At 53.5% G+C, this 12,306-nt stretch overlaps 1 protein-coding gene across 1 annotated transcript in view; it reads left to right on the forward strand.

Annotated features, from left to right (window-relative positions):
- Nucleotides 1-10,523, forward strand: part of KLF13 (KLF transcription factor 13) — a 43,102-nt gene extending 32,579 nt beyond the window's left edge. Inside the window, exon 2 of the mRNA XM_065905860.1 lies at nucleotides 4,786-10,523. Within this exon, the coding sequence (XP_065761932.1) occupies nucleotides 4,786-5,075 (290 nt within the window). The 3' untranslated portion in view covers nucleotides 5,076-10,523. The remainder of the gene's footprint in view (nucleotides 1-4,785) is intronic.
- Nucleotides 10,524-12,306: the final 1,783 nt, after the last annotated feature.

Raw genomic sequence — 12,306 nt, forward strand, 5'->3', positions numbered from 1 at the left:
CCTGCCTCTCTTCACAAGGTCTCATCATCCTGTCCTATGGCCCCCCTCGGCCCACACATCTGCCGCCCTCCTGGCTTCTGAAGTGGGAGGCGGTGGGCAGGGAGGCTGTAGGAGACCTGGACTCCTTCAGGGGTCTGGGGTCTGAGTCCTTTCTGCGCTGGGCCGAGCGCCCTCCGGTGGTAGCTCGTGGTACCGCTCCTGTGTCTTGATTACATCCTAGGAAGAGGCAGGTGCAGAACTTGAGCTTGGTTTCCTCTCGGCTTTACTTAGTGCATGGGTGGACCCCTCCCGCCCGACCTAGGCCTGCTGGCCTCCCGCCCGATTCTGGGTACACCCCGCGCGCGCGCGCGCGCACACACACACACACACACACACACACACACACACACACACACACTCTCTATCTCTCTCTCTCTCTCTCTCTCAGCTCAGCCACCATGCCACCTGGGGCCAGTCTCCGGAGCCCCACCCTCTAGAGGTTTTCAAAGTGAGGCCCAGAGACACCTGCAGGTACGGCTGGCCCTTCCAGGGAGTCGTAAGGTCAGAACTATTTTCCTAACAGTAACATTATTGGTTCTTTATTCTCTCAAAAGAATACAATGGAATATCCCAGAGGCTGTGTGATGTATGGTGACATCACCCCTCTGACAGCTACTGGAATGTGTGCTTGAGTTGAAATTTTTTGTTTTAATTTCTGTGATAAATGTTGATGGACATAACTCAGGTGAACAAAAGCTCCCTCCCTGGGAGGGAAGCTCCCTCCCACCCTTCCTAAAAGGGTGAGCAGCGCTGTTGGGGAGTACAACCCTGTTGGGGAGGGTTGTCTTTGCCTTTGCCCCATGCTTCTGGTTCACCTCCTGGGTGCCACTTGAATGTCACCACTCAGAGGCCAGCTGAGCCAGACCCAGTGCCGCTCGTTGCCAGCATGAATCATAACTTCTGAATGGTTTATCCGTCTGTCTATGGACCGGCTTATTGGCCACTGGGAATAGGCTGCTGGAGGAATAGAGAAGGGAGCAGGGAGAGCTCTGTCTGCCGGCATCACACCCACGTCCCCAGAGCCAAGCATTATGTTTATACCCCATAAAAGAGTCATGCTGCTGATGCCTGGGCAGGCTGAGGGCTGCTGGCTGGCTGAGTGGTGATGCTGGACCCTCCCACCTGCTGCCACCAAGCTGCCAGGCACCAGCACTCTGTCCTGTTGAATGTTACCCCTCCCTGCTGACCTGGGATCATGCAACCCTCTCTAATTATATCCACCTAAGGAGCCTCCCAGAGTTGCAAGCAGAAGGACCCTGAAAAGGACAAGCTCCCAGTGATGACACGGGCTTATTAGGAAGCAAGGCTGAGTGTGACTTTGGATTGGTTCTGTGCCCCCCACCCCTGGCTCCTCCAAGCAGGCCAAATCTGAGAAGACTAGTTGATAAGAATAATAGATAGAAGTGACAACAGCATCTCAGGAGTCATCACTGGGCATGAACCAGACCCAGTGCCAAGGGCTGCTTGAGTGCAGTCCTGTAGAATCACCACCTCACTATGAAGATGGGGCACTGTGTTCATTTCCTGTGGCTGTTGTAACCAGTTACCACAAACTGGGTAGCTTGAACACCCACAACAGAAGTGTGCTTTCTCACTGTGGAGAGCAGCAGTCTGAAATCAAGGTGTCGGCAGTGTCAGTTCTCTCCCCCTGTGTCTGGTGGCCACCCCAGATACTGACTCCCTTGGCTTATGGGCCCATCATTCTCTGGAGCCCTTTTCCTTCTCTTCTAGTCTTTGTGATCTCTTCCCATGATCTGTACCTTATCGTATCTGGAAAGACATTTTTCCAAAATAAGGTCACATTGCCATCTTCCAGGGGTAAGGACTTGGATATATCTTTGGTGGGGCCACTCTTTACCACATGGCGGGCAGTGAGGCACTTGTCTGAGGCCTTAAGTCAGTACACAGTGGAAAGAGGGGCTGAGCCTCACCTTGAGGCTCAGCACTGGTCCTGTGAAAGGACACCACCACATCCTGTTCTGGACCTTTCCAAGTACTTTATAACAACTGTGTGCTGTAATTCTGCTAGGATGAAATTTGAACCTTTTTTTTTCAATAGTTAAAAACGTTTTCGCCATGTGTCATATGGGATTTTAGTTCCCTGACCAGGGATCAAAGCTGCATTCCCTGCAGTGGAAGCACTGAGTTTTAACCACTAGACCACCAGGGAAGTCCCCTCGTTTGGTATTTTAGTTTACTTCTAATTTAGACAATTTTCTTGCATGCCTTCTGTTTTTCCTGGAGTTTCTAATTGCCTCTTTTTTCTTTTAACCAAAGAATACTATGTGCTTTCACTGCATCCTGAAATTCATTCAGCTTCTTGACTATACTCTGGTGTGTGGAACTTCCTTTCTTATAAACCTCCCTGTGTGATTCCTGGTCCACAGCTCCAGTGCCCCATCAGGTCTCTTCCTTCACTCCTGTCCAGAGATGACCCTTCATTGTTCACTCACTTCCCTGGCTTCTCCTTTTCTTCTTATTTTTGCTAGTGTGTGAGAGGTACTCTTGGGAGGATCTGTTGCTCTGTCATCTAGTGTGGCTTAGAAGACGGCTGCTGTCAGTTCCAGCCTCTTTCCCTCTTGGATGACCTGCTTCTCCCCTTTCTCTCAAGTAAGTTCTGCAGTCTCTTCTAGTGTTCTAACATTGCAGATACTCTTGGCAGGAGCCTTTATTCACTACTCCGCCCACCTCTATGCTAACCCTTTCCATGTTAGTTTCCTGTCTCCTTTTTTTACTGTAAGAGATTGCTGTGGTTATTCAGTCGCTCATTAGTGCCCGACACTTTACAACCCCATGAACTGCAGCACAGTAGGCTTCCCTGTCCTTCACCATCTCCCGGAGTTTGCTCAAACTCACATGTATTGAGTTGATGATGCCATCCAACCATCTCATCCTCTGTTGCCCCGTTTTCCTCCTGCCCTCAGTCTTTCCCAGCATCAGGGTCTTTTCCAGTGAGTTGGCTCTTCGCATCAGCTGACAGATCCTATTCTGTTATTTCTTTGGTAATTTCCTCTCCTCCATTTTTTTCTGTTCTTTTACTCAGTAGTGTCTTCTGTTAGATGTTGCACCCACAGGATCAATTCCCTGTGACTCTGAACTGTGACCTTCTGCTGTTTGTAACTATCAGGTGGGAAGTGGTTTGCTTGCCTGCTTGATTGTGAAACCCCCCTTCTACCCAAAACAAAGTCAGTAAGGAGAGCATACAGAGAGCCATACAGAGCTCTTAACTTCAGCATTGCTAGGAGACAGAGAACAGCACAACATTCACATATTTTTTAGAGCTGTTTCTGTTTTTCTGTTTTCCTGGGATATTTCCTTGAGTATGTTTTTAGTTTTTCTATGGGAGTTTTGTTTGGGCAACAATACTCTCAATCTTTAAACACTTATTCTCTGTACTCTGAACTTCCTTTTTATGGTATCCTGTTTACACATAAAATTTTGTCTGAAATTTCTTGAGAATGCTAGTCAGAATTTTTAGGTTAATATTTTCTTCTGTTTCCTGGCTTCACTCTTTTTCCTCTGGAGTCAGTGGTTTTGTTGCTCTTGGCCTTGCCCTTTCGTGCCACTGGTTTTCCTTGGCTGCCTGACCATCTTTGGGTGTCTGTTTGTATTTAAGGTTGATGGCCTCATTGGGGGTGGGCAGCATCGATTTCCTCTGCTGGGCCCTGATGGACATGCTTCAAAGACCAGCTCTCAGCTTGAGGGCCAGAGTCTGGGAGGGAGGGGGAGAAATGCGGCAGGAAGGGGAACTCTGGCCACCCCCAGTGCCAGAGGCTGCCCTCTAGGGTGCAGGAATTCCCTGCTGGTTCTCCCCGTGCAGCTAATGTCTTTTGTGTGTATGGTTCAGAGTTTGCCTGGGTGAAGGCTGGCCTGCCTCTTGCTCTAAGCTGTCCTCACCTTCCTCTCTTGGGTGTCACCCCCAGTCTTCTCTGCTGTTAGCCATGTTGGAACTTCTCAGAGAGGAACAGCAGTAGATGCTAGTTGGAGCTGCAGTCAAACAGACTCTTGGTCAGTGCCTGCATGCTCAGCCATGCCCGACTCTTTGCAGCCTCATGGACTGTAGCCCACCAGGCTCCTCTGTCCATGGAATGTTCCAGGCAAGAATACTGGAGTGGGTTGTCATTTCCTCCTTCAAGGGATCTTCCTGACCCAGGGATCTAACCTGCATCTCTTGCATCTCCTGCATTGGCAGGCAGACTCTTTACCACTGCAGCACCTGGGAAGCCCATAAACAGACTCTTAGTCCCAGAAAATTGTCTGTCCTGACCTGTTCATAATACAGATGAGGAGACTGCAGAGGGTCTGAATGGCTGGGTGCTGGGGTCGGCAAACTGTCTGCAGATCCTGCAGGATTTGAGGCTCTGGAGTTAGGGCTTCCGTGGGGTTAGGGTTATCTGTGGGGTCAGGGTGATGTGGCCAAACTTGCTGGCTTGCGAGCTCTTCCGGCGCCTTCCCCGATCCCATCTCCCATTCTTAGAGCCCAGGGACCAGCCTGTGCTTCCCGCCGCTCAGGCACAGCTGACCCAGCACAGGCTGCTGGGTAGCACGCACCTGAGGGGGCCGCAGCACCTGGGATCTTGTCATTTCCTCCCGAGAGGGGTCGGATGGAAGCAGATGGGGAGTGACAGGAGGGTGCTGGCGCCCACACGGAGGTTGGCGGAGATGGGGCGCCAACGAAGGGGCGCAGGGAGGGCGGGGCAGCCTAGGGTGTGTGCTGAGACTGACCCTAAGCCCTCTCGCCCGCAGGAGAGCGCCCCTTCGCCTGCAGCTGGCAGGACTGCAACAAGAAGTTCGCGCGCTCTGACGAGTTGGCGCGGCACTACCGCACACACACGGGGGAAAAGAAGTTCAGCTGCCCCATCTGCGACAAGCGCTTCATGCGCAGCGACCACCTGACCAAGCACGCGCGCCGCCACGCCAACTTCCACCCCGGGATGCTGCAGCGGCGCGGCGGGGGTTCGCGAACCGGCTCGCTTAGCGACTACAGCCGCTCGGACGCCAGCAGCCCCACCATCAGCCCAGCCAGCTCGCCCTGAGCGCCTGCGCGCGGGGCGGGGCCTGTGGCAAGCCACACCCCACCCAGGCCATGCCACGCCCTGAGGCCCCACCTCCTTACCACAGCCATGAGCAGATGCTCTCACTTCTCGTGATTCCGTGTCTTTTCCTTTTGTAATAAGAAGAGAGAAGAAAAAAAGAAAGAGAACTTTATGAAGTCGACGACAACAACAACAACAAAAAAACCAATTTTCTTCACCTCAGGTGTCAAATTTGTAAAAAACAAAAAAAACCACAATGAAAAAAAATTCCAAAAAACACCATCCACAATTGCACAAGAGACATACCCACGCAGGTGAGATTCAGTGGTGTTGAGCCCCCCCCCCTTTCTCAGGGATGGACATGTTCCATGAGGTCAGTGAGGACACCCCCTTCCTGCCGCCTTATTCTGTACATAGATTTCCACTCTGAAGTTTCCTTTAAGGTTTGGGCACACACTGGGGTCGGAGCAGTGCAGGTGGAACTCCCCGCGGGCGGCAGATGGAGCGGTAGTCACCAGCCTTGTGCTTTTAGGGCAGACCCCTGAGCAGGGCCCATGGCTCCCTCTTCCTGCCCCCTGCCCAGCCTCAGGCTCGCCCCAGCGGCAGTGGGCTAAGAATCCAGAGGGCTATGAGGGACACCTCAAGCCGTGATGGGCAAGGGGAACAGTTCTCACCTCGGGGACCCTGCCCAGGTCCCTCTCAAGCGCTGGAAGCAGAGATGCAATCCTGGGTTGGGCAGACCAATGCACCGTCTGATGTCCACACGGCTGTGCGATGCTGTGTCCCCGCAGAAGGCGCCAGGACCTTCCACTATTATACCACATCCTCTGACTGGCCTCCTACAAGGATGTCCAAAGGTGTCACCGGTGCATCCAGTTCCTACATTTTCCCCGACTGACCCTGCTCGTGAGACGCCTTTGTTTGACACGGTGGGTAAAGCCGGGCTCTGTGCATGTGGCCTGCAGTGGCAGTGCGTAGCACTCCATGGAGACTGTTCGGTAGCAAGAGACCGGAACATTGTGACTTGGAACTTTGGGGGGTAGCAAGGCGGACGCTATGGGAAATGCAGTTGGAGAACATACATTCTGTTTCCTCCCCAGGGAGCACCGGACAGAAGTTGTGGGAAGTGCTTTTTTTCAGACCCACCGTGTCCCCAGCTGAGACTCAGCGAACGCTCAGCTTCTCCGTGAGCTGTGTCCCCTGGACTCCTCCCTCCCTGGTCTCCCCCTCCCACCTGGGAGGCCCCAGCCCACCCCCAGCCTTGGGGCACTGGGGTGTAGGGTCCCCATTGCCAGCCTTCCCGAGCAGAGAGCTGGGGACATCTCTCCGGGAGCCCCGACCCGGGCAGGTGGGTCAGGCAGGCTCCAGCATGCTCCGCTGTGGAGAGCTGGGGCAGCCCCCGCCCAGGCACCTCCCTGGCCTTCTTCCAGGGAGTCAGGGCCTGTAAATACAAGTCCCCAGGACAGTGTGTGTATGTGTGTGTGTGTGTGTATGTGTGTGTGTGTTGGGGCAGGGGTATGGGTTTGGGAAGGACTTGGGGTATCTTGCAGAGACCTCTGTTCATTTCGATGAGGAGGAATGACCCTTGGGACCTCAGAGGGCCGTAGAGGGGCTGCCCTGAGCCCAGAGTGCCTTGGTTGTGACCGTCTTGCTTCTGCCCCCACCCGATCACAATGAGGGGTACAGCACGGAGGAGGTCCGGAGACCCAGCCCCAGCTGGTGCTCATGGGCCCTGGGCGGCTCCAGAGCACATGGGCGCCCCCATGTCCTTAGCAACTGCCATCCTCTGCGCTCCGGGTGCCCATTTCTAACTCTGCTGTGTCAGCTGGGGTCAGCCAGTGGTGTGATGGTGGCTTCTGAGAGCATGGCAGGTACGAGGTGGGCAGGTGCGTCGCTCTTGCTGTGCATGGGAACCGGGCAGAAGCGGCATAGGGGTGAGGCCTCGCCCTGGCCTCTGTTGGGGCTCGGTGGCAGCCCTGCTCGCATTTGGTCCAGGACAGAGAACAGAATGTGCTGGACACCTGGACAGAGCAGTGCCCTGAGCACCAGGGGTGAGAGCTTTTCATGCCCAGTCCCCAAGTGAGGCCGGCAGGGCCCTCAGAGGTCCCTCCCAAGGCCGTTTCTATGTGGGGCCGAGAAAGCCACACTCCGAATACATTTCATGTCTCAGGAACTCACATTCCAGGTTCAGGAATTTTATTCCAAAGTCCTTTGGTGCGCTCACTGCCCACGCGGTCCCCAAAGTCAGGGAGGGGGGCCACGTGCCCCGCGGGAGCCTGGAGTCTCCTCGCGACCTGGCTGTGGCATTGCCGAGGAAAGAGGGTTTCAGAGCCCACATCTCTCTGCACATAGGAAGAGGGGAAAGGACTCTAAACCCAGTCATCTTGGAATAAAAGAAGAGCTGGTTTGTTTTGGGGGGGGTTGGGGGAGGGAGGGAAAGCGGGCGTTTGCTGTTCCCAAAGAGAGCACTTAATTTAATTTTTCCTCTAAGTGACCCAGGGCTGTTCCGTCTGCTAGATGGAAGGGTAACATTGCCTTAAAACAGAAATATGCAGGCGCGGGCTATTTTTGGCAGATGAGTGTGTCCTCGTTCCCAAAGCAGTTTTGGTCTAATGGCAGGGTGCGGACCTTCCGAAGTGGGCCTGGCCCAGGACACAGGCTGCTGCTTCTCTGCCTTCGGGCATCTGGAGAGAACTGGCTGGCACCCGGAGCACTCGGCCTGGAGCTCCAGCCAGCAGGCCATCCTGGCTCATCTGAGGCTAAAATTCATCTCACTTGAAGGGTGGGGGAAATCCATGCATCTCAGGCTAGGTTCAAGTGGGCTTTTGCTAGCATCTCATCATCACGACATATGGAAGGAGGGAGTGCAGGCCCTCCCTCATTCAGACCCCCATGGGAAGTGGTTGCATGGTGGTGGGGGTGGGCGGAGGACCCTGCTGAACACCCTGCATTTTTTTTCTAAGTAGAATGTCTTCCTGGCCCAGGTCTGTTTCAGGGTCTTTCATTTTTCTGGTTTATGGCCATGCTTGCTGGCTTCAGTGTGACAACTCCTAGAAACAGTAGTGAAAACTCCAACCTTTATTGTGTGCTGACTAGTTCTTGTAGGCCAAGGGGGCAGAGATCTCAAAATGAAGATTGCCTGAGTGAAGGGAGAGGTTCCCCTCCAAGAAGGCCTGCAGGCGACCCTGGGCTCAACCTGGGGGCTGGTGTTTGGCCCTTGTCCCAAACAAGGAAGCCCTCAGCATCAGCCATAGTTAGGGTTGTCAGCACCCCAAACGCCTACCCTGTTCTATAGCTATGAGGAAAGATGAGCCCCTTCCACAGCAGGCCATGGGGTGCTGTGTGGGGATGGGCAGTGATGCCCTTGATGGGGATGTGACCCTGCGGGTGCCCACCTTGCACCCTGCTGCAGCCCATGCACCGCACTGAAGGTGCAGGGTGACCACTTTACTGAGGCCAGGCATCCCGGCAGGTGCAGGATTTGCCAGGGTGCAGCCTCCAGGTGCACACTTCAGCAGCTGCACGGGGCTCCCCAGACCTTCCCCTGCTCTTGGTCACAGCTTAGACCAGGGTGGCAGGGTGGGAGGCAACTTAGAGGCAGGGACAGACAGCAGGCCACCAGTGCCCCCCAGCCCATTTGTTGGGACATAAGGACAGGGCTGGCGGCTTTCTGGGGTCCAAGTGAAGTGCGGCAGGAGCGGGGTCTCCATTCAAGTCTCCTGCCCTCCAGCCCACTGTCCCCAGAAAATGTGGCCGCTTTTCTTGCCAGAAGCAGGGCTAAGGTGGCTGCAGGGTCAGAGCGCCCCAAGGGACTCGCTCCTTGAGCTCAGCGAGCAAAGGACCACCCAGCAGGAAAGCATGACCTGAGCAATAGCGTCCCCTTGATGCTCATCTCCTGGTTTCAGCTGTGTTTACAAGGCTACCTGATTTTTTTTTTCTTCTAACAGCTGTCACTTTTTTTTTTTTTTTTTAATTTTCTTAACCCGTTTACAAAGTCATTCAAAGCCTCAGTGCTGAAGGGTTTGAAGACTGATGGGTTGGTCACACTGCAGCCAGTAAGAAATGCTCTACAGGTCACCCACATCTTTGCTGTCCAAAGATCCCACATTCAATTCTGGTGACCGTTTATCTTCCAAAGCTAAAACCAAGGGTGTGGGCCGAGACGTTTCTTGAATTCAGGATTGCCCTGCGGAAAGCCAGGTCCTGTAACTGACTCTCCTGACTCCAAGACTTGAGCTTCAAAGGTTTGTCTCAGACACATTCCAGAGAATTTTGTATCAGAACTCAGATGCATCGTCCAGCTTACTACTGATAAATGCCTGAACACCCGTTCAGGGAGAAGCCCTTCCTCCCGCCCGCTACTCTGTCTCATCAGTTAGAAGAGTTGGATGTGGTGGGAGGCAGTAGCCCAGGGCTGTACTTGGTTTCTACTGAACCCTTCTTGCCATTTGGGACTTGCAGTGTGCCCCCTGGCCCCGCCCAGCCTCTCCCCTTCTCGTGCAGCTTTAAATTTACTTTTATTTAATGAGGAACGGATGAGAGCAAGTTGCTTCCCCTGCCCTGAACACCTTGCATTCCCTGTGGGGGACACAGATGACATGGGGGGCGGGGGAGGGGTGCATGAGCAGCCTTCTCCCAGGGCTCCAGGATGTCTTCCTGGTGATATGACAGGCTGCTGCACATGTTTGTTTGGAAACCAAGCCAAATGCCTGCCAGGCAACCAGAGGTCTGGGTGAAGGTTGTCTCCCCTACTCAGCCCAGCAGCGCCTGTCCCAGGCCAGCCTGCCATCCCTGGAGCAGAGGGCCACCTCCCAGGGTCCATTCCTGGGTCAGGGTGCCTGGCTCTGGGCATGTGGGCAGGAGGCTCACCTTGGAATGTCCCTGTGGCAAGCACCAAGGACCCTGAGGGCTGGAGGGTAGCTGAGCAGCTGTGCATTGTTGGGGGCAGGGCCATTATGGCTCCCACAGGCCAGGAATCCGCTCGGGAATCTCTGTGCTGGGTGCACTAGGGGTCTCAGCCACCCTGGACTTCACAGACGGCCCCTCTTCCCAAAGCCATTGATGGAGCTTCTCTGGGATTGTTTGCCAAACCCCACAGTAGACTCCAAGGGTCCAAGACCATTTCCATCGAGCACACTTTTCTTTTCTGTAGGAACTTTTGGTTTTGTTTTGTTTTGTTTTTTTAACCAGCACCACACCATGCTTCCGAAGGCCACGTCTCGTCTCCCGGATCACTACAGTGAAGTATTACAGTTGTACAGTTCCCAATCTGGCCTTGGCTTGCTCGGATAAAACTTTGTATGTATTTTGTAAGGCATAGATTCTATATTGTAATGATGTCCTATGCAAAAAGAAAAAAAAATTAACGAAACTGTAAATTTTATTGTTTTAACGTGTATGCATGTTTAGTGACGTTTACATTTTGAAATAAAATTTATGATTCATTATTTGCCAGAACTGCTTCTTTGATGGGCAAAGCCCTGGAAGGGGAGGGAACCGAAATGGCCCAGTTTAAGAAGTTGGATATAACTGGCCCAAGGGGTAGACACCAGCTCAGAACTGGCAGGCTTTACATGGGGGAGGGGGAGACGGCTTTGCAGGGGATGAGTACTTTGGTTACCTGATGCGAAGAGCCAACTCATTGGGAAAAGACTCTTAACACTGGGAAAGATTGAAACTAAGGAGAAGGGAGCAACAGAGGATGAGATGGTTGGATGGCATCACCAACTCAATGGACATTAATTTGAGCAAACTCCGGGAGATGGTCAAAGACAGGGAAGGCTGGTGTGCTGCAATCCATGGTGTCACAGAGTCAGACACAACTGAGTGACTGAACAACAAGCACAGATTGTTCTGGTGGCCCACTGCCCTTATGCCCTTGGCTCATCACCTTCCTCACACCCCAGAAAGCTCAGCCTCACCAATTCAGTCCCCAGGAGCTCTGAGAAGGCAGGTTCCTGTTGCAGGGTATAGTGCTTGTTCCAGAAAATGCTCTGTATACAGCCAGCTCGGCCTCTAGGTCAGCGTGGAAGCTGACCCTGAAGTACATGGAGGGGGCTGGCCTAGGACCATGGGGACAGGGACAGGGATCCTGGAATATGGGGTGCAGGGTGATGTCTGTTGATGCCAGTGAAAGTCGCTTAGTCGTGTCCAATTCTTGGCGACCCCAGGGAATTCTCCATGCCAGAATACTGGAGGGGGTAGCCTATCCCTTCTCCAGGGGATTTTCCTGACCCAGGAATCGAACCAGGGTCCCCTGCATTGCAAGTGAATTCTTCACTAACTGAGCTATCAGGGAAGCCCTGATGCCCAGTTGATGCCAGAGCCCACTTGAATCTGCAGTCATGAACTGCCCAGCTGCTCTCTGCAGCAGGGCTGGTCCGTGCCAGGCAGGAGCGGGGTAGGGTCCTGGACCACAGTTGGTGCTTCCAACCCACGGTCACAGCCCACCAGGCGCAGACCCAGAACTGGGGCTCTTCCATGATCACCTCTTGTTCTCCATAGGCTACATGCAAACCATGAACAAACGTAAAGTAGCAATAACAAAGGAAGGCCTTGCAGGTGACCAAAGATGCCTTTTCCTAAAGCTCCATCCACATTCGCCAGGCGTTTCCTGATGACAGCTTGTTTTCTGTGTCATAGAGGAGGAGGACGGGTGGGGAAGGAAGCACCCCCCCCCCCCCCCCCCCCCGCCAATACACTGAACTGTTAGGAAAACATGTACACATTTTCAAACAAAAGTCTTTCTGGAGCCCAGTCTCTGTGGGAGGGAACATGTTCCCTGTACGGCTGTGGTTGTGCCTTACGGAGACAGTTCCTGGTTGCTCACAGCTCCCCAGACAACAGCAAGCAAGATGGAGCCACTTCCATAAATAATGGTGTGCTAAGAGCCTGAAAGCTTCAAAAATATCGATGGGAAAAAAGCAGCCATAGGTTGTGACATCGGTCCTTTCCAAACAGGGCCTGGCATTCAGATAACCCCCATCTCAGGAACCTGGGATCCCCGCAGACCCCCAAGAAATCTCCAGTGGTGAAGAAGGGGGAAAAAAAAAGAAAAACCAATAGGTTTTCCCAGTTGCTTGAAAAGCAAATGTAGTAGTAGCCTGTGGCCACAAACACAGCACATCAACCATCAGGGAAGGGGCTGTACAGATGGGACCTCAGCACTGGGTCCCACTCCCTCTGCATTTTTATCAGGTGAAAAGATCAAACTGAAGGCAGTCAGGTGCAG

This window comes from Muntiacus reevesi, chromosome 15 (assembly GCF_963930625.1).
Source record: "Muntiacus reevesi chromosome 15, mMunRee1.1, whole genome shotgun sequence".
Lineage (NCBI taxonomy): Eukaryota > Metazoa > Chordata > Mammalia > Artiodactyla > Cervidae > Muntiacus > Muntiacus reevesi.